Genomic DNA, 24,343 nt, shown 5'->3' with positions numbered 1-24,343 from the left:
TACAGGTAATTGGGGCCACACAGCCTGTCCTGTACATGTATTCCTTTGCTCCACAGAGATCTCAGTCACGTTCCAGGGTCACATACACGTGAGGAAGGACAAGTAGGGCTTGATTGGGCCCCAAAGACCATATTCTTTCTATTTCTTCGTTCTTAGCTGAACCGTTGCCTATGTTTTCGTGTGGAAATTCTAGAAATCTTGTAAATAAAACTTGGAAACTGAACTGTTACCTTAAGAGACCAGAGGTGCTTGTGTGCGGCTTGAGTCGTTCCTTCTCAACCCATTGGGTTGCTGCCGGGATCCTGAGCCTTGAAAACGAAGCTTTAACGCTCCTAATGAATGATGTTGGAGACAAAGCTCTCTAAATCATTGCTCGTGAGCATTTGCTCAGAAGGATAATTACATTTTTGTCTGAAGCATCCCCAAGGGAGACTGTGTTGCCATGAGTGCAATTCCTGGCCCGTGACCACTGTCTCAGCAAGTGGATGCTTCCCCTCTCTTCCTCCTCAGGCTCAAGTCCATAGGCATTCATCACCGAGGTCTAGACTGTCACAGGTTTGCTAAGTGTCACACCATCTTGGCCTTCATGCCCTTGACTTGGTCCTCAAAGGAGCCAACTTATTTCTAAGTATGTTGAACCACACATATATTAAAGTAAAACTCTTTTAAAGGAAAAACATTTCTTGGTAATGTAGGTAAAATCATTCCCCTCTCCATTTTAATCGTCATCATCATCATTATTTTTCTTTGGTAACCCTGGAGATTCAGAATGCTCACCAGTCCCTGGTGGGCAGGAGTGGAGGAGTTCCTCTTCCCTTTAGTGCTCCAAAGGTCATATTGAAATGTGCTATATGCAGTTGCTGCAGTCTTGATGCTGGTAAACAGAGGACATCGAGGGCCAGCTTTAAGTGAATTGGATGTTTGCTGTGCTGGCCTGCTATGTTCAGAATGAGTCTTGGAGCAGTGAGGTTAGGCCCTGGGCATGGAGACTGTTGCCTTTCTGTTCCTGTTTCGATGCCCTGTGCTTGCAGGCATTGCACCAAAGCTTTCAGGATGCCTTTGTTTTTTTTTTAAAAAAGGACTTCATTTGTCATGGGAAAACTTCATTCCAATTGGCCTGTCAATCTCATTGTCTGCTTGGGTTGCAGTGATTTTATAACTCTAATCTCCTTTGAAATGGTGTCTATTTTTGCAAAACGGATATCCTTCATAGAGTAGAAGGAAAAGCTTATTGTTCTAAAAACATTTCGCTTCCTGGTTACAGCAGCATGTTCCTGTTTTTGCTCAGAGTCCAGAGCATTTTGGGGAAAATAGCTTACGTTCTTAAAAGGGTCTTTAGCATAGTGATGGTCTTGTGGATTTTGTCTTAGAATGTCCGGTTGGGGAGGTTAGCAGTATCTTAGATGGCACATCGGTTTCCTGAGAAAGTGGAAACTTGGAGTGCTTTAGGTGATTTAGTGCTTCTGCATTTTGTTTTCCACAGACAAAGTTTGTTGAAGTAAACCTTCGTCCGCTGACTCTATGTAGAGAAAATGAACATTATAATCCAAGAATATACTTTCCAGAAATCCATCCATTTTCTTATGTGCCTTGGATAAAGTCCTACTGTGGGATGCTGCAGACATGCTCCTGTGCTGGCTCCAGGCTCCTGGCTCCTGCTGCTGGGTGCAGGCTCCTATTGAAGGCTACAGGCTCCTGCTGTTGCTGGCTGCAGCCTTCTACTGCTGGTTGCAGGCTCCTACTGCTGGCTGCAGGCTCCTGCTGCTGGCTGCAGGCTCCTATTGCAGGCTACAGGCTCCTGCTGCTGGCTGCAGGCTCCTACTGCTTGCTGGCTGCAGGCTTCTACTGCTGGCTGCAGGCTCCTGATGCTGTGAGGAACTGGGATGCTCAGCACCTCATCTACCCTTTCTTCCTGGCTAGCTCTGGAGAGGCAACCTTGGTCAACTCGTATCTACTAGATTTTAGCAAAGACTGTCAGCTAAGAGGAAGTAAACGTTAAGAACTCTCTGAGAAGCAGAAAAGAGTGTCCATCTCTTGTCCGTTAGTTGTCTTAGCTGCAGTCCTTAATCCTGGGTAAATGTAGCATTTGAGAAATGCTCAGCCTCAGGCTGCTCCTTCTTTGTTTTGTGTTCTGCAGCTCACCTGTAGCCATGTTTCTTTTCATTCTTCTAATGGGTCAAAGAGCAGAGGTTTCCTGACGGACACCAAGCTGTGTCTTTAGGGTTCAAGGACACACGGCTTGTTAGTTGGCAGCTAGGGAGGCACTAATTTCTTCCACCTAGTTAGGAGGCTTCAGGTTCATAAAGAAACTACCTGTTAAAGAATCAAGTTAAAACTAGACAGGTAGTTAAAGCCTTCTAGGTAGAAGAATGTAGAATGACTCTGCAGTCTTACTATAAGCTCCTTGAGCGTAGACCGTATAAACACATTTCTTTCGAGGCAGCTTACTCTAAGAGTAATAGAAGAAACTAGATGTGAGGGTCGAGTTGATTAAAAAGGTCTGTGGTCTATTTAGATCTATAAAATACACGAGACAACTAGTGAGGTGGCTCAGCAGTTAAGAACACTTGTTCTTGCAGAGGACCTGGGCTCAACACCCACGTGGTGGCTCACGACCATTCATACCCTGAGTTCAGGAGTACTTATCGCCCCCTTCCTGTCTCTCTGGACATCACATAATTATGGTATATATAAATACATGCAGGCAAAACACCCATACACATAAAATACAACAAATACATCTAAAAACAAAGCAAAACAAACCCAAAAGTCCATGAAACTGTTATACAGGGTTTTATGATCATGTATTGCTTGAGTGGTGTTCATTTAAAACTACCCCCCACCCACGTAAACATTGTGATTATGTGTGGCATTTAATTTAGGCAGTTCTGTGCGTTTAGAAGGAAATTCTGCTTTAAAGAAATAATGGCAGGCATTAGTAGGGTAACACATTCAGTCCATCACTTCCTTCCTGTAGTCTCTGTGTTTTGTGCTACAGGCTCAGTGACAGCTGCCGACATACTCTCTTATGTCAGGGGACTATATTCCATTGTCCTCTATTCTACAAGTTATGCATATTGCCTTGAGTAAATGTTGCTGGTGATTATTCATAGGTTAGATACACTCTATACATGCATCTTATACGTCGGCACTCAGACTTTTTAAGTCCGTATATATCATATCAGCATACATGTACATATGACCTAACTACTCAGGAATGTGACCTTGAACAGCTGTGGGGTTACGAAACTGGCCGATGAACAGAGTGCCGTTTGATCCGCGAACGGACTGTTTTTATGGTGGTTTGACGGCGTTTAGGGGAAGGAGCGCTTCTGCTGCACAGGGCCTGTGCTCTGCCGGGTTCTAGAGCTGCCCGCTCTGAGGCTGTCCCTGAGTTCCAGACTTCTCGTTCCTAGACATGGTTTAAAGGTCATCTTGTTTCTTTCTATACGTGTTTGGTCACTCAGTGTGAACTTCCCGCTTGATCATGCCCGTGGGTAGTTTTGTGGGTTTTCCTTGACACAGGCGGTCCAGGTGTCCGCATGCAGTAAGAGTTTTATAGGTGACAGGGTGGGGAAATGAGGGTGGTGGTTGCGCTCCGTTCCGGCGTCTCCCTCACCTGAGGAGGGTCAGCAGCGTGACCTGTGGGTTCTCACTTTTTACAGCTACGGCTTCAAAGGGGGAAGGTTAGTTTGCAAACACCTCACAATACCTTTATTTTAGATTTTGACAGATTTACAGGAGAAAAATCTCGTTCACACTCTGGTTGCCTTCACCCATGTACCCTAGATGTTCCCTGGAATCCTGGGATACTAATTCCTTTCTGGGTCTTCATATATGATGATAAACAGGACCTCACACCTTTACCTGTTCAGAACTTTCACGAATGACTTTGAATCTTTTTTTATTGTGAGCCAGAGAAAAAAAGAACTTAAAAAAAAAACCACCTAAATGTAAGACATTTTAAGTATTGAACATTAAATTTATACTTAATTATTAAGTGATTATAAAATAACATACATTAATATTGAGAAAGTAATTTGAGTAATCATCATATTGGCAAATGTCTGTGATTTGAAATGAAAATACTGTATTTGCTATTTTGATGTTAGTAGCAGAAAATATGTAACATACAACAGCTGGTGAAGAATTTGCTTTTATAAATTGATAAGTTTAAGTAAGTTTATTTTATAATTCAATAATATAAATGTAATTTATAATTCAAATTATAAATTTCTTGAATTTGTGCATGTATTGAAGGCAGTTGTAAAGAATAGCCTTTGCACATGCTAGCCTTCCTTTGAAAATGTTAATTTTTAATATCTAAGAAGACAATTATCTTTAAAAAGCACCTACAGTTTAATTTGTAACATGTTATTTTGAAAAACTTTCTTCTCTGATAAACCTAATAATTCTATCCTTTTCTTTGGAACAGGACCTGGAAATAGTGTATTCCTATTTACATGGGATGGAAGCCTTATCTAACCTGAGGGAGCACCAGCTAAGGTGTGTATCGATTTTAATAATTTAGTAATGATAGAGTGGATCTCTGTGTCCATCTGTTAGTAAGACTTGAACTTAGAGAAAATGTAGCACATAGATACTCTGACTGATGTAACCCCTACACTTTCTTTGATACATCTTGCAAGGTTGAGTATTATTCATATAGATTTTAATATTTCTATATTAAGATTCTTACACTGGGTGTAAGTGTCTGCCTCCACTTCCCAAAAATAATAAGCTTCAGTTGCTACAGACACCAAAAGGGGGCGTTGTTTGCTATTCCTGTTCTTTAATATGCATGTCTATGTCCGTCGACCGCTCAGCACTCGGATGTATTTTTAAATATTCAGGTAGTGATTAGGCTCATTGCTTTAGCATGGTCTGGGTCTCTGTAGGAATATAGTTCCTACCTTCAGTATGCAGCCAGCTCCTCTGTGGGGAGCACAGTTTTTATCACACCGGTTCCAGTGCAGTATGCTCTTATAAATATCCTCCCATGTCTGTTGTACAGTAATACACTAGCTTCATTTATAGTTACCCAAATTTCATAAAAAAGAAGCGACTAGATCTTCCCTGCAAAAGGAGGTAAAGGATCCTGAGAAGATAGATGCCAGCTAAGGTATAATGAGGTCTTATTTCTTTCTATTCTGTCTAGTTGTGATGCCAACCATTTTTAATTATGAAAGGAATACCCTTTAAACACTAATTAATTTGTGAGCATGTCAGTTTTATATTTGTCTGTTAATTGAAAAAAAGTATCAAGAGGGTTGAGTGTTTCTGAAATTAATTTTTTAATGAAAATCATTTAAATTAGACTCAATTATAGATTAAGTGTTTAAAAATCCAGACAGGTTTTTATTAGAAAGGGCAAAACTGGGATTTTTGAAGATGACTCAAATGGTAGCTGTAGCAGTTTTTAAATTGTCTAACTTTCATTTGATATTTTGTGATGACAGTCTTCCTAAGGAAAAAATTCAGAAGTATGAATAATGCAAAACAGACCACAAAACAGTTCACAGACCCAACAGCCAGCTTCAGAGTTACCTACTTTTTTTTTTTTTTTTTTTTTTTTTTTTTTTTTTTTTTTTTTGCCATTTCTGAGGTGATTTTTAGGTAGAAATGACCGACTAATTCAAGAGTATAGCTTAGTCTCTCCTTAGAAAGTGTTTCAAAGCTTTGTATAGATTTGTCTGTTGGCATGATTACAAGGATGAGCCCTTCACATGTCCAACGATTTCTGCATGTCTGAGCAGTCTCATTTACAGCCAGCAGCCTAGACTGAGTATATCTTTAGAACATGATCATAGCTGAATTAAAAAGCAGACGGAGAAGTTCATGTCAACCATGGCTGACTTGAGTAAGCTGCTTTTATAATACTTCATTCCTGGGAAAACACACATATTTCCTCTAGGTAAATTATTTTCTTTGCATTTTTTAAAGTAAGTTTTACCTGAGATCACCTGAGATCACCTGAGGGAAGAGCCAACTGACACTTGTATTTAATCCAGCTTTCCAAGTGTAGAAGATGAAAGTCTCCAAGGGAGATTTTATTTTATTCCTGCAGCCCAACTTGGGCTGACATGTGTGAGCAGGAAAGAGACTGGAGGTTTCAACAGGGGTTCCTCTGTTGCTGTCAGAGCCCACACGATGCACCTTAGTCCGTCAAGTCCTCAGATGTATTGTTCCTATACGATTTTAGTTTTTTCTGATGTTCAGTCCATACAGACTAGGAGTAGAAGATTTGCTAAGAGGAGAAATGTGGCAGTTAAGAGCAGAGCTCAGAAACTATGAACAGAATCATCATTTGAGGATATTTACTGCTGGGGTCTCCCTCTCCTCCCTTTTTGCTGTGACGGAGCTCAAACTCTGGGCCTTGTGTATAATAGGCAAACTCTACCCCTGAGATATGGGACCAGTGTTGCTTGAATTCTAATTGGTCTTAATAAAAACCTGGAGCCAGATATCAGGGTGAAAGCTGAAAGATCAGAGAAGCAGAGCAAGCCACAGCCACCGCCTCTTACCTCACCGACTCCTCAGCCTGAAAAAGAATTCCTGTCTCCTCCCACCTTATATTCCTTTCTCTGCCCAGCCATATCACTTCCTGTCTCAACCTTCCTAGTGCTGGAATTAAAGGTGTGTGATCCCAAGTGCTGGAATTAAAGATGTGTGCCACCACTGCCTGGCTCTGTTTTTCTTTTAGACTGGATTAATCTTATGTAGCACAGTGTGGCCTTGAACTCACAGAAATCCAGACTGCTCTCTGCCTCCCAAGTGCTAGAATTAAAGGTGTGTGCCACCACTGCCTGACCTCTGTGGCTAACTCTGTGGCCGGCTCTGTCCTCTGATCTTTAGGCAAGTTTTATTTCTTCAAAATATCACCACAGCCCAGCCATGTTTAGTGTTGGAAACAGTCATCCTGTTGAAATATATTATCTTCCTCAGCATTATGGATTAGTAATTACTATTTTATAGACACATTGAGATTGCTAAGAAATAACCAAATCATAGTTGTTACACTGGTTCTCAGGAGATCTTGGTGCTTTTCCTTAACCTCATCTCTTGAGCCTCTGGGTCCACATCTGTGAAATGCAGTTATGGCGATTACAAAGTGGTTTTTTCCTTGCCCATTTGGTATTTGTTAGAAGATTTCAAATGAAATGTGATAAAGTTGTATCCTATTGCATAAAATAGCCCTATGTATGGCAGTGTTGCAAACTTTAATTTTTTTTCACTACTTTGTGGGAGGAATCCAGTCACATTCTGAGAACAATGTGAAAGACCTGTTTCAAGGAAACTTGCGATGATTCTTTGGTGAAGTAAATAAATCTCTGTAGTACAAACGTGAAAAAGTTGAGCATATTCAGAGAAGATAAAAAGAAAAAAAAATAATTACAACCCAGTCTATTAAAAGCATTGATTCTGCTTCTGAATTAAGCAAAATCAGGAGATAGAGTTCCAAGGAAGAACTAAGTGTGTTCTGGAACAACCTGGTCCCAGTTATGTGAGAATCAGCCCGAAAGTGCAGTGAGGGCAGACAGGCAGGCAGGCCCAGGCCTGAACATGGTGAACTTCCGGGATAGAACTGCAGTCGTAAGGGCGGCAAGCCTCGTGGGCCTGGGTGAGTTAGGTCAGAAGCAGGAGGCTTCCAGAGCCTGCAGGACAAAAGGGACTTCATTCCACTTGTATGGGACATGATTTTCCTTAAGCTAACACCCAGGTATCACTTACTCTGCCGACCCTAATGGCATCTGGGTCAGCGTTGTAAAATTCCATATCCCACCCAAATGGTTTTGAATGTTTGAAGTATGTTGAACTACTACATCCAGGGAAGCAGACCGACCAGGGTTACTTAGAGGCAGTCATGGCCATTTTGAGTCAAGATGGTTGAAAGCATGTCAAGCTGAATCCCTGCATGGGGGATGGAGGGAAGAATGAGGTAAGTGAGCATCCAAGAGTTTTTGTCGGGTCAGCAAACAGGGGAAGGATCTCTGTGTTCCCTGGCTGGGGAATAGCAGTTGTCCAAAATGAGGGTGCTGTTGGAATGCTTTGCTGTGGCAGCTTCTTCATGAGAAGAAATCATCATGTTATCATTCCTGTGTATTTTGGAAAAGTTAATTGGTATTAATAGAATAAGATGTTTCTAAATGATGCTATTCTTGAGATAATTTTGAATATTTAAACATTATTCATTTTCAGAGGTCCCCCCCCCCCCCCCCCCCGCCCCAAGTCAGGGCTGTATCAGCTGAAATAACAAACCCTTCAGTTCTAAACTCTCCATTTGCTCACTCATGATAAAAACACTGGGTCAATAGAAGCCTACATTGGCTTGAAATTCCATACTCTTCAGTACCCATTAGTGAGTACTGTGAGTGATGTTATCACTTTTTAAATTATTAGGGTTTCCTTTCTGACTTTTGGGTTTCTACTCCTTCTCTAGTGTGTTTACCTTGGGAAACACACTGTCTGCCTGCCATTTACAAAAGTATGGAATAACCTACTCCATAGAGTACACACGGTGAAGCTCGGCTCCTGTTAGATGCTGCATTTTCTAGCACCCAGGTGGGACAGATTTTAATCTGTTTTATTGAATTGTAACTAGTGCCATCACTATCCGGTTTGAAGATGAGTAATTTAGGTGAGCCATACAAGCATATGAAGTAATAAACTTGAAATTTTTCGCCCTGTGCCTCATTCAAATATCATAGCTGTGTTTTTCTAATGGCAGCTGTTGAGCTCACTGACTTTCTCTTTTACAGGTTAATGTGCGAAACTGTGAGATATGAAAGACATGAAGCAAACGAAGTTTTATACTAGTAGGTATTCCTTTCTGATTATATCTTGTATGATGAGTAGCCAACTCCTTCAACTGTTACTGGGGATTAGCAGCCGCTGGCTCAGTTACCCTGGCCTCTCAGGAGGATGGGGCTTGGGGAAGTTAACTTACTTTCCACAGTTTAGAAATTTGCGGCATTTGAACTGTTTGCAGTATTAAAATGGCCAGTTCACGTCTGTATTTACAGCTCTCGCGGTAGACACTTGGTTCTGTGTTGTCAGGCATTCTCTGTTCTTGTCGTTGTGAAGTATGAAGTAGCTCACATAACAAACAGATCGCCCCACAGCCACAGCAGGTGAGCTGCAAGGTAGCTCAGTCTAGAAACAGCAAAATGAGCTTCTACATTTTAGGTGAAGTTTATTTTTAAAATTGTACTAATGTTTTTTTTAAAGATGTGGAGCAGGGGGCTGGAGAGATGGCTCAGAGGTTAAGAGCACTAGCTGCTCTTCCAGAGGTCCTGAGTTCAATTCCCAGCAACCACATGGTGGCTCACAACCATCTAGAATGAGATCTGGTGCTCTCTTCTGGCCTGCAGGCGTACATGGGGGAAGAACACTGTATATATAATAAATAAATACATCTTAAAAAAATAATAAAGATGTGGGACATATTTCTTAAAAACTACCCACTGACTTTTAAAGAATGCGATAAGTACAGAGGAAACAAATACTGGCTTTCTAAGCATGGAGGGTGCTTTGCTGTATACACTAGTTGATACTGTTTACTACGGGGACTGCTGTGCTGACGCCATCCCGTGTCTCAGAGCACTTACTAAGATAGTTACTCCTTTCCAGGCATGTCACAGGGAGTACTTACTGAGAGAGAGAGAAAACGACAGCTACTCTCTGAAGGAGTTTGTAATCTGTAGAGGGAGGAAGAAACGGAACAACAGGAAAAATGACAAAATTGGGATACTCCGGAGCATAAAGCTGCAGGAAGAGAGACGGAGCCTGAGAGCTATTGGAGCCCTTTGAACTGGGTCTTAGGTTGTGTTCCGTAGTCCACAGAGACCTTAGGGGGCATTCTAAATAGTGTGTCAGAGATGCAGGTGAAGCAGACGAACCGTGCAGGGGTGTAGTGCAGGGGTGTAGGTGGCGGTCCTCACTCAGCACTCTGATACTGTGGCAGTTGTGAGCCACCGTGTGGGTGCTGGGAAGTGAACCCCGAGGTCTCTGCATGAAGTCAGCACCCCCTCCTTGGCTGCCGAGCCGTCTCTCCAGCCCGTCAGGTCTCTTTGAATATGTAGCTTGGTGGCTGGTTTTCAAACAGCAAAGCACTGTGACCCAGTGCCCCCAACCCTTCATGTACCCGCCAGGGCAATACACATGGTTATGTCCAGGTGACGTGGTGACAAGGTGGATGTGAAAGGGAATAGCTGAGGAGCCAGCTGCAGGGATGTGAGGGAGGGAGAGCCTGGACACAGGCAGGGGTAGCTACGATTTGGAGAAGTTGGTGGGCGGGAGTTGGCATAATTCTTAGGCTGCAGCACATGAAACTGATGGCTGTTCATCCAGCTATTGTAAATGTTCCAGTGGCAGAGCATATGTAACAGTTAACCAAGGAGTAATCGGTAGTGAGACCTGACCACAGAAAGAAAGATGCTTATTTTAATGTAGTTCTGAAGGAACTGAGGTATAAGTAACTGCAGTACGTGCCTCCTTTTGGAACCTATGGAGTAGGTGTGCAGACGCCCAGGCCGAAACCTCCTGTGAATGTTGTTGTCTATAATGAAGCTGTAGCTGGAAGTTTTCCTGTGTCCCACCAGGTCCTGTATCTGCTTGAACCCAATTAAACACACAGAGGTGCCATTGGTAGCTTAAGTTTTCTCTGGTCCTGCCCAGCCCCACAGACCCCGCAGCCGCTAATAAAATAATCACTCAGAAGCTCATATTAATTAAAACTGCCCGGCCATTAGCTCAGGCTAACTATTGACTAGCTCTTACACTTACATTAACCCATAATTCTTATTTATATTTAGTTACGTGGCTTGGTACCTTTTCTCTTGCTTCCTCTGTGTCTGGCTGGCAACTCCTGACTCTTCCCAGAATTCTCTTCTGTGCTTGTCCCACCTATACTTCCTGCCTCGCTTCTGGCCAACCAGCACTTTATTTATCAACCAATCAGAGCAACACACATTCACAGCGTACAGAAAGGCATCCACAGCATGAAGCAGTTCCATGAGGGGTGACCCTAGCTTCCTGTTGTTCTGTCCTTCCCCTCGGATGTGTGATGTGACAGTGAGCTGGTGGCCGATGTATAACGGGCGCTTCCTGCCGGCTCCAGTAAGTGCTTGATGTACATTCATTTCTTCACTCTTTGTAGATGTCTGGTGGGGTCAGCTGTTCTCATCTCCCCAGTTTTTCATTCAGGAAATGGAGCTTTGGGAAGATCAGGCAATCCCCTAACTCCTACCACTTGAAGTGGGATCTGGACCTGAGCCCAGGTCTTGGGGTTTTGCAGCTTCTCCTCTTGCCTCAGTCATCAACATTTTTTGACCCCTTTTATCCTAAAAATGGTAACACTCTTAACACTCAATCACCACCTGTCACCATCCTCCTCGAGGCCTGGCACCCAGCACTCCTGTTTACACAACCATAGTTCACTAACGTGGTTATTTATTACCCTTTTTCTGAGAGGTGTGCCAGAGTCTTTGAACATCCTGGGTGTTTGTTTTTACACCTGCTGACAAGGCCCAGTTCTTACCCTAGTAGTCTTAAATGGAGCGTGTTTGACTTGGTTCTCCCAGTTGCTCACATATATCTGTTTAGAATTAGGTGCCAGTGGTAGTGAGCAATGAGAAGTCTGGATGTGGATACTCAGTAAATCTTGATTTTTGTAAGAATAAAAATTCATAGAGTCTAACTGCAGAGTCACATAGTTGTGTGCTTGGCATTTTGCTGATGTACTTACAAAGTGTAAGAGAGGCATTTCCTTTTGTGGTCCCGTAGCGGGCATGCTTCTGCTCTTGCCAGTTTGTGCAAGTGTAGTTTGAAACCTAAAGAACAGCTGCTGTGGTTTATGTAAATCCACGGTACCTTAATAATACCCTCTTTTGGGGAGCTGCTCTGAGGACCTGGACGGAAATGACTGATCTTGTTCTCCCTGGAGCTTGGTCTGAAGACTAGTGCAGTCAGAATATCGATGGCTTTCAGACTTTGCTTTTATGAGCAAGAGATGACTAACCGTTTTCCTTACTATGTTTGTGTGCGATGGCTTTAATAATTTCACCAGGTAAATACGGCATTCTTTTGATCTAACACTCTACTACATCTTCCTCATCTTCAGAATGGGGATAGTAACGTCATTTCTTCAGAGTAAGACGTACATATCCTTTGACCAGCAGCTCTACTCAGGGTGCATTCACCTCTGCTCAGGGCTTGGGCACTCCTTCTGAGGGCTGTTGCATTCTTCCTGAGGGCCAAGGAGATGTGCCCTTCTGATGCCTTAACCCCAGTTAAGTGCCCTGGGGGCTGAGGTGGGGAGGAGGAGCGAGGAGGAGGCTGGACAGGTTACAGAGGGGCGCCCTCCCCCCCAAAAAAAGAGAGTAGTGAGAATCACAGCATGCCATCAGATAAGTGGAGGGTCATCAACTGGGAACATGCTGAGAAATTCTCTGACTGGGCCGTTGCCCAGTGCAGCACTATACCGAGGTCTTAGTGCCAGTGTGCTCTGGCTTTTCCTAACTGGCTGGCCAGCCTCATAATTTGCATTTACTGGACAGTTATATTTAAAGTGTTTAGAACCTGTATCAAGAAGTCAGCTGTTGGAGACATACGCATACCTTCAACCTCAGTGGTCCTTTCCCCCCATGCAGATCTGATTGAATGCTTTGGTTTCTAAGAGTTTTCATAGCACTTTAAGGGTTTATCTATTTCAGGAGAGGAAATTGTTCCTCTGTGAAACAGCTGCTTTGAGGCCTATTCAGTCTTGCTAAAGCCTTTTCATTTGCATCTGTAAACGCACACTTTAGCAGAGTGCTCTCTGAGTGCTCTCTTGCTAAAAGCAGCCTGTTTCCCTGTTGGCTTGGCTTGGCTTTGTGGTCGTAGGGCAGACACCTCCCCTTTGCTGTCCTCCTCACTGGGCTCCTCCTGAGTTGGCCTGGGGCTTTACTTTTTCCTCTCTAACACCTGCTTAGCTCTGTCTCTCTGTCTCTGTCTCTCTCCTGCCCCCAGTAGGAAGGGAGGTCTTTTTCCGGTGCAGTGACGTATCCATTCTTGGAAGCCTCCTCTGCCTTTTACAGATGCTACACAGCCTCAGGGTCTCCCATCATGGGAGAAATGTCCCCTTTGACCTCTTCTCCTTCTTCAACAATTGCGTCATCTAGTTTCTCTTTTCTGGATTGGCTGAGGGGGCTTTGCTTTTAGATGATAGTCTTCGTAAGTTACGAAGTAAGCACTTCATCTACGATTTATTTTGTGGTGTTTTACCTCTCTTGCAAAACAGCTTTGCTTCCTTTCATTTCTTACCCAGAGATATGTAACTCCGACTTTGAAATAATCTTCTCTGTCCAAGTTTTAATTATTTTAACACATGCTTATGTGTATACAAACAAAATGACAAAAGTAAGGTTTTAATTTATTTGGAAAAAAGGAATCACAGTCTCTTTAAAGAATTGGCCTTAGCACAGATGAGGCTATTCCTCTGCAGGCTGGCATGTTTATTGAAGGTATTTTTGTCTCCAGTTTCCTACGAAACTGCCTGGTGAATTGAAAACCACTCAGTATTTAACGTTTCTTGATTGACAAGGCTTAGTTCCTATGCATTCTGATCATGTGGACTGGAAATTCTACAGACTAGTTTGCAGAGACGGATTGGGCTTTGAGTGAGATTGGGTGTATCTGTAGATTCTCCTTAACCGTTCTGAGAGCTGAATTACTCCAGGTGAGAACAGGTTTCTGGTGAGGAGGAAATGATAGTGTGTAAATCACTGCAGTTTCCAAGTCAATTTTCAGGTTTGACCGCTTGTTTAAATTTGATCATTCCTCAAGCCCTTGGATGTGTCCTCTGCTCTTAAAGTGGCTGAGTCATTGATTTGACTATTGTAATGCATATGCAGTTTATATCATCTTCGTTGAAAAAAAAATGTTCATTCAGTAACTTCCTCACTCCTAGGGCAATGCTCCATTTCCTTTTCAAGTGAATTCTATTAACTTGAGAATGGCAGCATTTAGAGCCCCTAGACTGTCTGGCTTTGTCAGTTCCGTGTTTTATGTGTTCACGCTGCTGTTTAAACGAATCATCACTGGATGTCCACTTTGCCCCCTGTATTTTCAGCATCAGGCTGAAGATCTTCATACTTTTCACCAGTTCTTTGAGTTCTCCCGCATGGGGACTGACTTTGTTGATCTCACATCTGTCATGGTGCTTCTGTTTCTTTGGGTAGTTAGGTTTATTTATTCATTTTTCCACTTATTTTTGAGGCCAGGTGTCATTCTGTAGCCTGACTTGTTCCAGAACTCCAGGTTGACCTCCGACCTGCAGTGATCCTCCTGCCTCAACCTCTTGAGTGCTGGAAACACAGGGGTGTCACTCCCCAACTTTTACGCCAGCTTTTAAAAGTGAGGTAATTATTTTTACAATTTAGGACTTGGAGGAAACAGGAATTACCTTCTGCCTTTTAAATGTTATTTGTTTTCATATCATGGACATTTACATCTGTTAGTGTAATGAACTATATTGTTTTATGATTAAACCCTGCTGTTCTGAAGGTGGAAAGTAAAATGCTAAAGTTGTTTCATTTAACTCTTGTTCGAGTTCTTTCTGCAGTACACACAGGACTATGTAGGAGGTGATACCTGGCTTGATCAGCTGCTCCGCTGTGGGGCAGCAGTCCTATCTAATGAGCGTTAGCCTGTCTCATTAACTACATAAAAGTAACTGATGGAAATGTTGTCTTTGAGTTTGTAGCTCCAAATCTTATCAAAGGAGCAAAAGAAACACAGTTACCCAACTCTGTAATAAACAGTAGTAGACGTACTGTGGTGAAAAGGACCGAAATGACTGTGTATCTGGAAAGCCATCTGCATGCTGGCAGGCAGCCAGGGTTAGAACTTTTTAAGGCTTGGAACAGTGTGTTCACAGGAAGCCCTGCCCAGCTGCAGCAGTAGCAAGTGTGGCTGGAAGAGCCTCCAGGGCTCTTGGTCTTGAAAACCTCTGACCGGAGCGGTCTCAGGATGATTTATCATACGTAAATGAAATCATTTTCACTGTAGGATTCCCCCTCCCCCCTTTCACAATTGTGTATTGAGCGTACAAGTCTAAGCTGGCCAGAAGACCAGAATCACAGTAGAAATGAGCAAAATGCAAGCTCCCTGCTTTCTTTAGGGCTTCCCTCAGCCTGTGGCCCTGGGCAGTGGAGCCTTCTGATTGCCTGATGTCACTGAGTGAGCAGACAGTCAAGGAAGCAGGTGTTTTCTGGTTTTGGTAGCTCTTGTCTCCACTTGCCGTGGGACCCTTTAGATTTCTGTCGGCTCCCCCCGCCCCCTTCCCGGTGCCAGCAGCTTGTGACTGTGGTCTTACACTCAGGGCAGCACAGTGCATGCTTGCTTTCTAGTGGCCCCCACATTGATGTGTGGTCACGGTTGTACCATGTGATGGGCGAACATGGTGCATGTTCCTACCTGCTCTGATCCTTAGATGTGGCACACTCCCAGGCTTCACTTTCTGCTGCTCTGGCTGCGATTGCTAATGTCTCCTGGCCCAACCGTTCAAATGCCCAAGGAAGGGCAGAGAGGTGCTTCCTGGATCCCTCTTACTGGTGCCATGCAGTGGGACCCTCACCTTGGAGAGCTCTGGCTTCTGTTCGGCTGCTGTGATTCTAGCCCGGCTTCTCTGACTGGCAGTGTTGAGCTGAAGGCTGTGTGAGCCCCAGTGCTGTGTTCTCACAGCCCACTCCTCTCCTCAGCCTGTGTGGGGTGGCCGTCACTGTGCCATGAGACAGACTTGCAGTCGGCCTCTCCTTACATTTTCACATTGTATTCTGAAAACAACTTTTCAGAAGTCATTTTTCTGGCCCGACAGTGATGTTTTTCCCCCCATTTGATCAGTTTTTGTTGGTTTTTTAAAATGAGCGTTATTCTTTCAACACGCGGTCACCCGAGGTCACCCTCGGCGTGATCACTTGCAATGCCTTCCTGCTGTAGCAGTGTGTGAGGTCCTCTCTCATGTGGAGACACTGCCACCCCGTGGATCCGGAGGATATTGCTAAGAAGTTCTTTGAGCTCCGCTGTAAAAGCCATACATCTTTGACTTGTAGACCCTTTGGTGAGGAATTGCTTGGCATTGTTCTGTTCACTAAGAACACGCCTAAAAGGCCTGCACAAATGGTTTAACTAGTGAAAGCGCTTGCTGCCTAGCCTGACTGATTCTCCCGGACCCCCATAACAGAAGGAGAGAATCTGCTTCTATAAAGTTGTCTTCTGATCTCCATACATGCACCAGGTGCCCTTCTCTAATAAATAAATGCATTTAATGAAATACTTAAAAAAAAGAGGCCTGTTTAAAAAAAAACAACACAAAAACCAAAAACCCTACCCAGCAAACAGGCATCATAAAGTGCATGTATTGGCGGTACGGATGAGTCGGAGACGCGAATGGGGGAAACGTGAAATGATTACTTACTCCCTTGGTGACTGTGCCCCATGAGCTCAGGGAAGTGAGGAGGATGACTTACTCTACCAGAGAGATGCTCAGCCACCCTCAGGAACTTGAATAGTGATAAAAAAACTAAGTTCAACAGAGAAAAGGTACCGTCAAAAGCATCAGGTTTTTCCGAAGACCCTGAGGTATAGGTGGAAAAAAGGCATGTTGTGTTAAGTGAGTGTCGGCGGTCAGGACAGAAGCAGTGAAAAGAATGAGTGCTTCTTTTCAGTCTCTGCTGGCAAAGAGATCAACTGTTGTTTAAAACCGCAGTAACTCTGGAAAGAAGCTGGTGATGCCAGGTTTCAAGACTGAGGACCTAGAGCAGTGGTTCTCAACCTTCCTCATGCTGTGACCCTTTAATACAGTTCCTCATGGTGTGGTGACCCCCAACCATAGAATTATTTCATTAATACTTCATAACTATAAACTTGCTACTGTTAGGAATCATAATGCAAATATCTGCATTTTCCCATGGTCTCAGGCAACCCCTGTGAAAGGGTCATTCAGCCCCCAGGTTAAGAACCACTGACCTAGAACCTTAGAATTTAACTTCATTAGGATTATGTGGCCAACAGGGGAGAAGGGACCACTAACTGAGCTTCCTGCATGTGGTCTGATCAGGATATTGAACTCTGTCCCATCAAAAAGCTGTGACGATACACAAGCGTGTCATGGTCTTGATTACCTCAGCATTGATACTGACTAGATATTGCTAGATGAGGCACACAGTTCTGCTCAGTGGGAGGGGCCAGGTCTTAGCCAGGCTTTCTGTTGCTATGCTGAAACCCCATGACCAAAAAAAAAAAAAAAAAAAAAAAAAAAAAAAAATCTGGGGAGGAAAGGGTCTATTTATTTGGCTTACACATGCATATTCATCGAAGGAAGCCGAGACAGGAACTCAAACAGGGCAGGAACCCGGAGGCAGGGGCTGATGCAGAGGCTGCTTACTGCCTTGCTCCCCATGGCTTGCTCAGTCTGCTTTCATATAGAACCCAGGACCACCAGCCCAGGGATTGCACCACTCACAACGGGCTAGGCCTTCCCCCCCGGAATCACTAATGAAGAAAATGCCTTATAGCTGGATCTTCAGGAGGCATTTTCTCAGTTGAGTTCCCTCCCTTCATAGGACTGTAGCTTGTGTCGAGTTGATACATGACAAGCCAGCAGAGGCCATGTCAGTGTAGTTGGAGGAAGAGATAAGCTTAGAATGAAATATCGTGGAGAGCCTTGTATGAACATGGTGTGGATGGGATAGGTGCTCTGGCATTCATTCAGAGGGTCCCAGCCACTCCATAAGGTACAAAGAGATCTCGGTGTGTGTGTGTGTGTGTGTGTGTGTGTGTGTGTGTGTGTGTGTGTGTGAGAGAGAGAGAGAGAGAGAGAGAGAGAGAGAGAGAGAGAGAGAGAGAGAGAGGGGCGGGGGCAGCAGGCCTCGAAGCAGAGTGGCAGAGTTGTGATGGAACAGACTGGGAATCAGCCAACACTGTGGCTTATGTTCAGGCTCAGTAGAGAAGGAGGAAATGTCCGTTCTACTTATGGACTTACCATTGTAGTTTGGCTGAGCATGACGCAGGACAGGTCATCTGCAGTGGGTTTCTGTCTGATTATTCTGGAAGCTATAATGATCGCTTTGTGATCTGCTTACATTTTGTCGTGCTGGGCTTTATTATTTCCTTACCTGTTGATGACGAACAAAACCAGGAACTTTTTAGAATGTCTTGTCAATTTCCAGGCTTTTGCAGCTTTTTGCCTATTGCAGGATGGGATGTGTTGGAGTCAAATAAGGGGACCACTGTAGTTCTTATTCCTAGGCCCTTCTGTAAGTTGTGAGTCTTCCCAGAATGTGCATTTGCCTGAGATTTGAGAGACTTGTAACTTACAGCTTTGCTATTTGGTGTTCTTTAGTTTTCATGGTTTTCTTTTTTGCCCATCACTGTTGATTCACGCTTGCGGTTATTTAGAAATGGTCAAGCCAGGTTCTTTCATGATAGCCTTTGTCTTTTCAACAACTCTTGAATATGCCTCTAAGCAAGTCATTTTAAAACACAAAACAAAAATGGAAATGACACCTATGTGTTTAATACACACATGTCTGTTGTTGGTTGGTTTCTTAGTCTTTGAGGGCCTGCCACCCAGCTCCCTAATAAATTGCACATGGAAGCTTTTTGTTACTTATAAATGCCCAGCCTTAGCTTGGCTTGTTTCTTGCCAGCTTTCCTTAACTTTAAATTATCCCATCTGCCTTTGCCTTGGGACTTTTCCCATTCTCTTACTTCTGTAAATCTTATCTTATTCTGTAGCTTGCTGTGTGGCTGGGTGGCTGGCCTCTGGAGTCCTCCTCCTTCTCTGGCTCCTTCTTTCTTCTTTCCTCCCAGATTTCTCCCTCTATATATTCTGTCTGCCTGGCAGCCCCACTTATCCTTTCACCTGCCTTGCTATTGGCTGTTCAGCTTTTTTTTTTATTAGACCATCAGGTGCTTTAGATAGGCAGAGTAACACAGCTTAACAGAGCTAAACAAATGCAACATAAAAAAAAGTAACACACCTTAAAATAATAGTCTACTGCAAAGCAAAGGATAACCAGGCTACAATCCACAACCCCAGAGAAGCTAGGTAAAGAGGAGGATACTAAGAGTGACACACATGGATCACCCTGGGAAGGGGAAAGGGTTAAGATCTCCTGGGTAAACGGGGTGGGGGGGTGGGGGGGGGGTGGGGGGTGGAATAGAGGGGATTGGAGGTGGGAACATGGGGGAGAGACGGGGAGGGAGAGCAGTGAAAGAGATATCTTGACACAGTGTACCATTAAGGAGATGGGGAGAAAGCTGCAGCTAGGGAAAACCTCTGGAACTCACAAGATTGTCCTCAGCTAAGACTCAGCAGTGGTGGAGAAGGTGCTTGAACTAGCCTTCTCCTGCATTCAGATTGGTGTCTACCCTAATTGTCATCATAAAGCCTACATCCAGTAACTGATGGAAGCAGATGCAGAGATCCACAGCCAAGCACTTGGCCAAGATCCTGGAGTTCAGCTGAAGAGAGTCAGGAAGGGTTGTAAGAGCAAGGGGGGGTGGGTCAGAAGCATGATGGGGGGAAAACCACAGAAATAGCTGACCCAAGCTAATGGGAGTTCATGGACTCTGGACTGACAGCTGGGGAGTCTGTATGGGACCGAACTAGGCCCTCTGAATGTCGGTGAAATGTTCTTGATGTGTTTGTGGGTCCCCTGGCAATGGGACCAGGACTTATCCTGGGTACACAAACAGGCGATGCCTTACTCAGCCTTGATGCAGGAGGGAGGGGTTAGGTCTGTCCCCAACATGGTATAATAGCCTGTGTTGACTACCCAAGGGAGGCCTTACCTCTATGAGGAAGGGATGGGGGTGGGTTGGGGGTAGGTGTGTGTGGGGGAGTGGGAGAAGAGGAGGGATGGGGAACAGAGATTGGTATGTAAAAAGAAAGATTTTTTAAATAAAAAAATAAATAAAATAATAGTCTACAATGTATGTCTGATATACAGTATGTGTGAATACTGACAGCAGGCTAGGTTTCTTTTGCCTCTTCTTTACTTTGGGGGCTCAGTACTGAGATCTTTGATGAAGGGCCTGTTCATGACTGTCATCTAGGATATTTGTTTAAAAGTCACTTCAATCAGTTGTCCATTGATCGGAAATGAGGGAGTTTGAGTGGGATCGGTAATTTGGAAAATTAGCATCCTGGATAATTCATGAAATTTAGAGCAACTGGGTTAGTTCTGAAAACAGCGACACCATTGTTACCACTGCTGCTACTGCTGTTAACGAGATTCATTGCCAGTGTGTACAGGAGATACCTCAATTTTATTTGTATGTATGCACGCATATCTGTTTATCTACAGAGGCAATGTCTCTCTGTGTAAACCTAGCTGGCCTAGACTCTCCTGCCTCAGCCTCCTGGTGTGCGCCGCCATGTGTGGCTTGACACTGTGTAAACCTGGAATTGTTTCCTGCTGCTCCTGCAGTCCTACATTGTTCTTTACAACTCTGGTTGCATTTTAAAAGGCAAATTTTTCACTTCACATGTGTAAAAGTCAGACCCTCTGGTAACAGCTGCTCTAAACATAGACTGTAAGATCAGAGACTCAGTGTAGCCAGAGGCTTTTCCATTCTGCTCGGTCCCATAGCCCCTTTTAAAATAATCACTCAGAGGCTTAATATTACTTATAAATGTTTGGCCGATGGCTCAGGCTTATTACTAGCTAGCTCTTACATCTTAAATTAACCCATTTTTATTCATCTATGTATTGCCACGTGGCCATGTCATTACTGGTCTGCTGACATGTTTTTCTCTGGGCAGCCGGCTGGTGTCTACTAGACCCTGTCCTTGTTCTCCTGTATCTCTGTTTGGATTTCTCACCTGGCTCTATCCTGCCTTGCCATAGGCCAAAGTAGCTTTATTTATCAACCAGTGAGAGCAACACATATTCACAGCGTACAGAAGGCTATCTCACATCAACTCAGAATGGCTGATATAGTGCTTTGGGAGAGTTAGGAGGATCTAATAGAAACTGATTTTTAGGCATGGTATTTTGCAACAGGGAATTTTCACAGTGGAAAGTGAACACGTTCTGTAGAGGATGGATACCAAACAAAGAAAGGAGAGGTTGTTTTTAGCTCATGCTTTCCAGGACATCTTTAAAATAGGATGTACTATTTTATATTTTTAGTTATTACAAGTTTACTACAGCAAAACCTTGAATCGTAAGAGAGGCAGTACAACAGTAAAGAAGTCGTGTCTGTCTTGGCACGAAGTAAGTGGTCAGTATACTCAGTAAGTGCTTGTTGATGGCATGATCTCTGCAAAGGCCTTCTCCGAAAGCATGGCTTCTGCAGGCTAGCCCTGCAGTCTCTTGGGAAGAGAACAACTCATCTCTATTACCTTTAGCTCATCTGCGATGGACACTGCCGTTTGTTCCATCATTGCCACAAAACAGAGAGAATTAGCAAGGAGAGGCTCATGCCGTCTTGCGGTTGCTCAGTCACTGCTGACAGGCCTGTGGTGAGGAACAGCATATCCCGGTGAGGTACAGCATATCTTGGTGAGGTACAGCATATCCCGGTGAGGTACAGCATATCTTGGTGAGGTACAGCATATCCCGGTGAGGTACAGCATATCTTGGTGAGGTACAGCATATCCCGGTGAGGTACAGCATATCCCGGTGAGGTACAGCATATCCCGGTGAGGTACAGCATATCCCGGTGAGGTACAGCATACCCGGTGAGGTACAGCATATCCTGGTGAGGTACAGCATATCCCGGTGAGGTACAGCATATCCTGGTGAGGTGCAGCATATCCCGGTGAGGTACAGCATATCCCGGTGAGGTACAGCATATCCCGGTGGGGTACAGCATATCCCGGTGAGGTACAGCATATCCCGGTGAGGAATGGAGGCTGAGAAAATGGTTTCCTCTGTGATGGCAAGAAACAGAGAGACCAAGTCTCATAGCCTCTCCCTTCAAGGACACAACCCCAGTGACCTAAAGTCCTCTTTCTAGGTCACACATATTAAAGATTTCATCACCTCCAGCAGCATCAGGGTCTCAGGACAAATCTTCAACACACGGGCCTTTGAGGGGTGCTTATCCAAACTAGAACAGCACCTGTCAGGCAAATTCAAGTCAGTGGTAGTGATTGAGACCCGTTCTCTAATTTCCATACCTTTAAATCTGCGCCATGGATTTCCTGATAGGAAGAGGCAGACCTAATTATAGAGTAATCAGTGGGTATTCAGGGTGCCCGAATACCTGCTGTCGAGGTATTTCATCCGCTCTGAAGGCAGGTTGCCTGTCGGTGTGTGTGTGTGTGTGTGTGTGTGTGTGTGTGTGTGTGTGTGTGTGTGTGTGTGTGTGTGTTGTGTGACAGGTGACAGGAAGACTGTCGATAAACTTCCCTCTGACTTGGTCTGTACTGATTTGCCTTTAGCGGTGACAGACGTGAGATCACCGAGAAGCCCGTCACCGTTGCATTCTCTGTGTCACCACAGACCTCAGTGTCACATGCGATGCTTTTAAAAGCTGGGATAGTTATTATTTGTAGGCAGTCTTCATTATTCATTTGATCTTGCGGACTTGCGCAAGGCTATGTGCACAGCAGTAAACCTTACTGTCTTACGTTTTTAAGATCTCATTTCCTTGGGGGCTAGAGAGATGGCTCAGGGGTTAAGAGCACTGCCTACTCTTCCAAAGGACCCAGGTTCAGTTTCCAGCGTCCACATGGCAGCTCACAACAGTCTCCAGTGACTCCAGTTCCAGGGCATTCAACACCCTCCTCAGGCCTCTGCAGGCTCCAGGCTAACATGTGGTGCATGGAAGTACATGTAGGCAAAAGACCCATACACATAAAATCATCAAAAATTTTTTTTATAGCTTAAAACAAAGATTTCATTTCTCTGTATCAACCTGTTTCTGATAATGGTAACATTGTGAAAGCAGATTAAAATGCATTTATAAATTTCCTTTTTTCTCTTTTCTGATACAATGTTTTATCTTTTGTTATCAGAAAAAGTTGAAACTAGTTTTGAGCCTAGCAAAGGGTAGTTTTTGCCCCAAACTTAGAAGGTAATAATAGCACAGTTACCTTCTGCTGAGAAGATGTGATGGTTAATATTGTCACCTTGTCAGATACTACTTATGTTCAGGATTATTTAACAGCGCCGCCCCCCCCCCAACTGTGTATGGTTAAATTGAAATGACCACCACTAGGGGGTGGTTTGTGTCAGGCAGAGATGATGTCTGTACAGCAGAGTCTCCCCATAGGAGAGATTATTTCCACAAAGGAAGGAAAGTTCAGAAGATTATACTTTTTTTGGTAAGAGGGAGTAAATAAGTAAGCATCTGACTGGCTATGCACTTACTTACATGAGGAAACTCAGAATGCTGTTTGTGATGGAGAAGTGTGAGAGAAAGGTAGAGAAAAGCTTGACTGGACTGAGTTCTGTGCAAGTCTGTGTGTTTTCTTTCACTGAAGCAAGTGGAAGTAATTCCTACTCAAAAAATTAGATCGAAAAATAAAACCTGGAATGACAGGTGCTGATAGATGTAAGGAAAATTAAAAATACTTAAATAAACCAGTGGGTGTCTTTAGCTTATGTTTTAGTGGTAATAGCGTTTAAGAGCACCTCTAATACTCGGTAATAAGTATTTCAATTATGTTGTATGCTGGCGCCTTTTGTGAGTCTGGGTGTAGTAGACGGATTGCTATACCATCTGCTATATATATTTTGATTTTTGTTGCTGTGGATTGTCATCTGATTTCTGTTTCCTTTGTCTTTTTTTTCAGTCCTGATGATATCGGCACCTGCTGGTATATACTCCTTTCTGGTTCCGTGTTCATTAAGGAATCCATGTTTCTTCCAAGGAGCAGGTATGGTGTAGACGTACAATGCAATGACCTTGAAGCTCTTTCTGCAGAATTGAATTATTTCGCCCAATTACTCTGCTGATACAAAGCAAGGCAGTGCTTTGGAGTTGTTACACATACGTTTTTGTTTTCTTTTTTTCCATATGCTTGTTTTATGTCATAAAGACTGTTCTGATTCCTTAGCAAGGAATGGGTGAAAACGTGCTGGTGACATGAAAATTTGCTGAACGACTGTGTCAGCTGTGTTTTGGTACACTTTTGTTCATCGCAAATAAAATTGGTTTCAGGTTGACTTTGGTAAAGAAGAACTAACCTGTGGGAAGCAGTGGTACAAACCTCTGAGGACAGCTGAGAATGTTCACTGAGGTCACAAGGGACTAGAAATGAAGCCAGAAACTGCTTTTGACTTCACTGCCTCTAAGGACCATATGGCCTCTCCTCGGCTCTGCATCTGTCTGTAGATTGGCTTTG

The 24,343-nt window shown here is 43.8% G+C and overlaps 1 protein-coding gene across 5 annotated transcripts in view; it reads left to right on the top strand.

Annotated features, from left to right (window-relative positions):
• Rapgef2 (Rap guanine nucleotide exchange factor 2) overlaps positions 1-24,343 on the top strand; it is a 240,177-nt gene that overhangs the window by 66,430 nt on the left and 149,404 nt on the right. For 4 of the 5 annotated variants that reach the window (XM_006981088.4, XM_015999584.3, XM_015999583.3 and 1 more), the window contains exons 2-4: positions 4,436-4,506; positions 8,760-8,816; positions 23,792-23,875. In XM_006981088.4, coding sequence (XP_006981150.1) covers positions 4,436-4,506; positions 8,760-8,816; positions 23,792-23,875 — 212 coding nt within the window. Of the gene's footprint in view, positions 1-4,435; positions 4,507-8,759; positions 8,817-23,791; positions 23,876-24,343 lie in introns of those variants that run through there. The other variant, XM_076574276.1, reaches the window with a different exon arrangement.

The sequence above is a fragment of the Peromyscus maniculatus genome, chromosome 6 (assembly GCF_049852395.1).
Source record: "Peromyscus maniculatus bairdii isolate BWxNUB_F1_BW_parent chromosome 6, HU_Pman_BW_mat_3.1, whole genome shotgun sequence".
Taxonomy (NCBI): Eukaryota; Metazoa; Chordata; class Mammalia; order Rodentia; family Cricetidae; genus Peromyscus; species Peromyscus maniculatus.
Note: the sequence above shows the minus strand (reverse complement) of the source record. Positions and strands in the feature narration are given on the sequence as shown.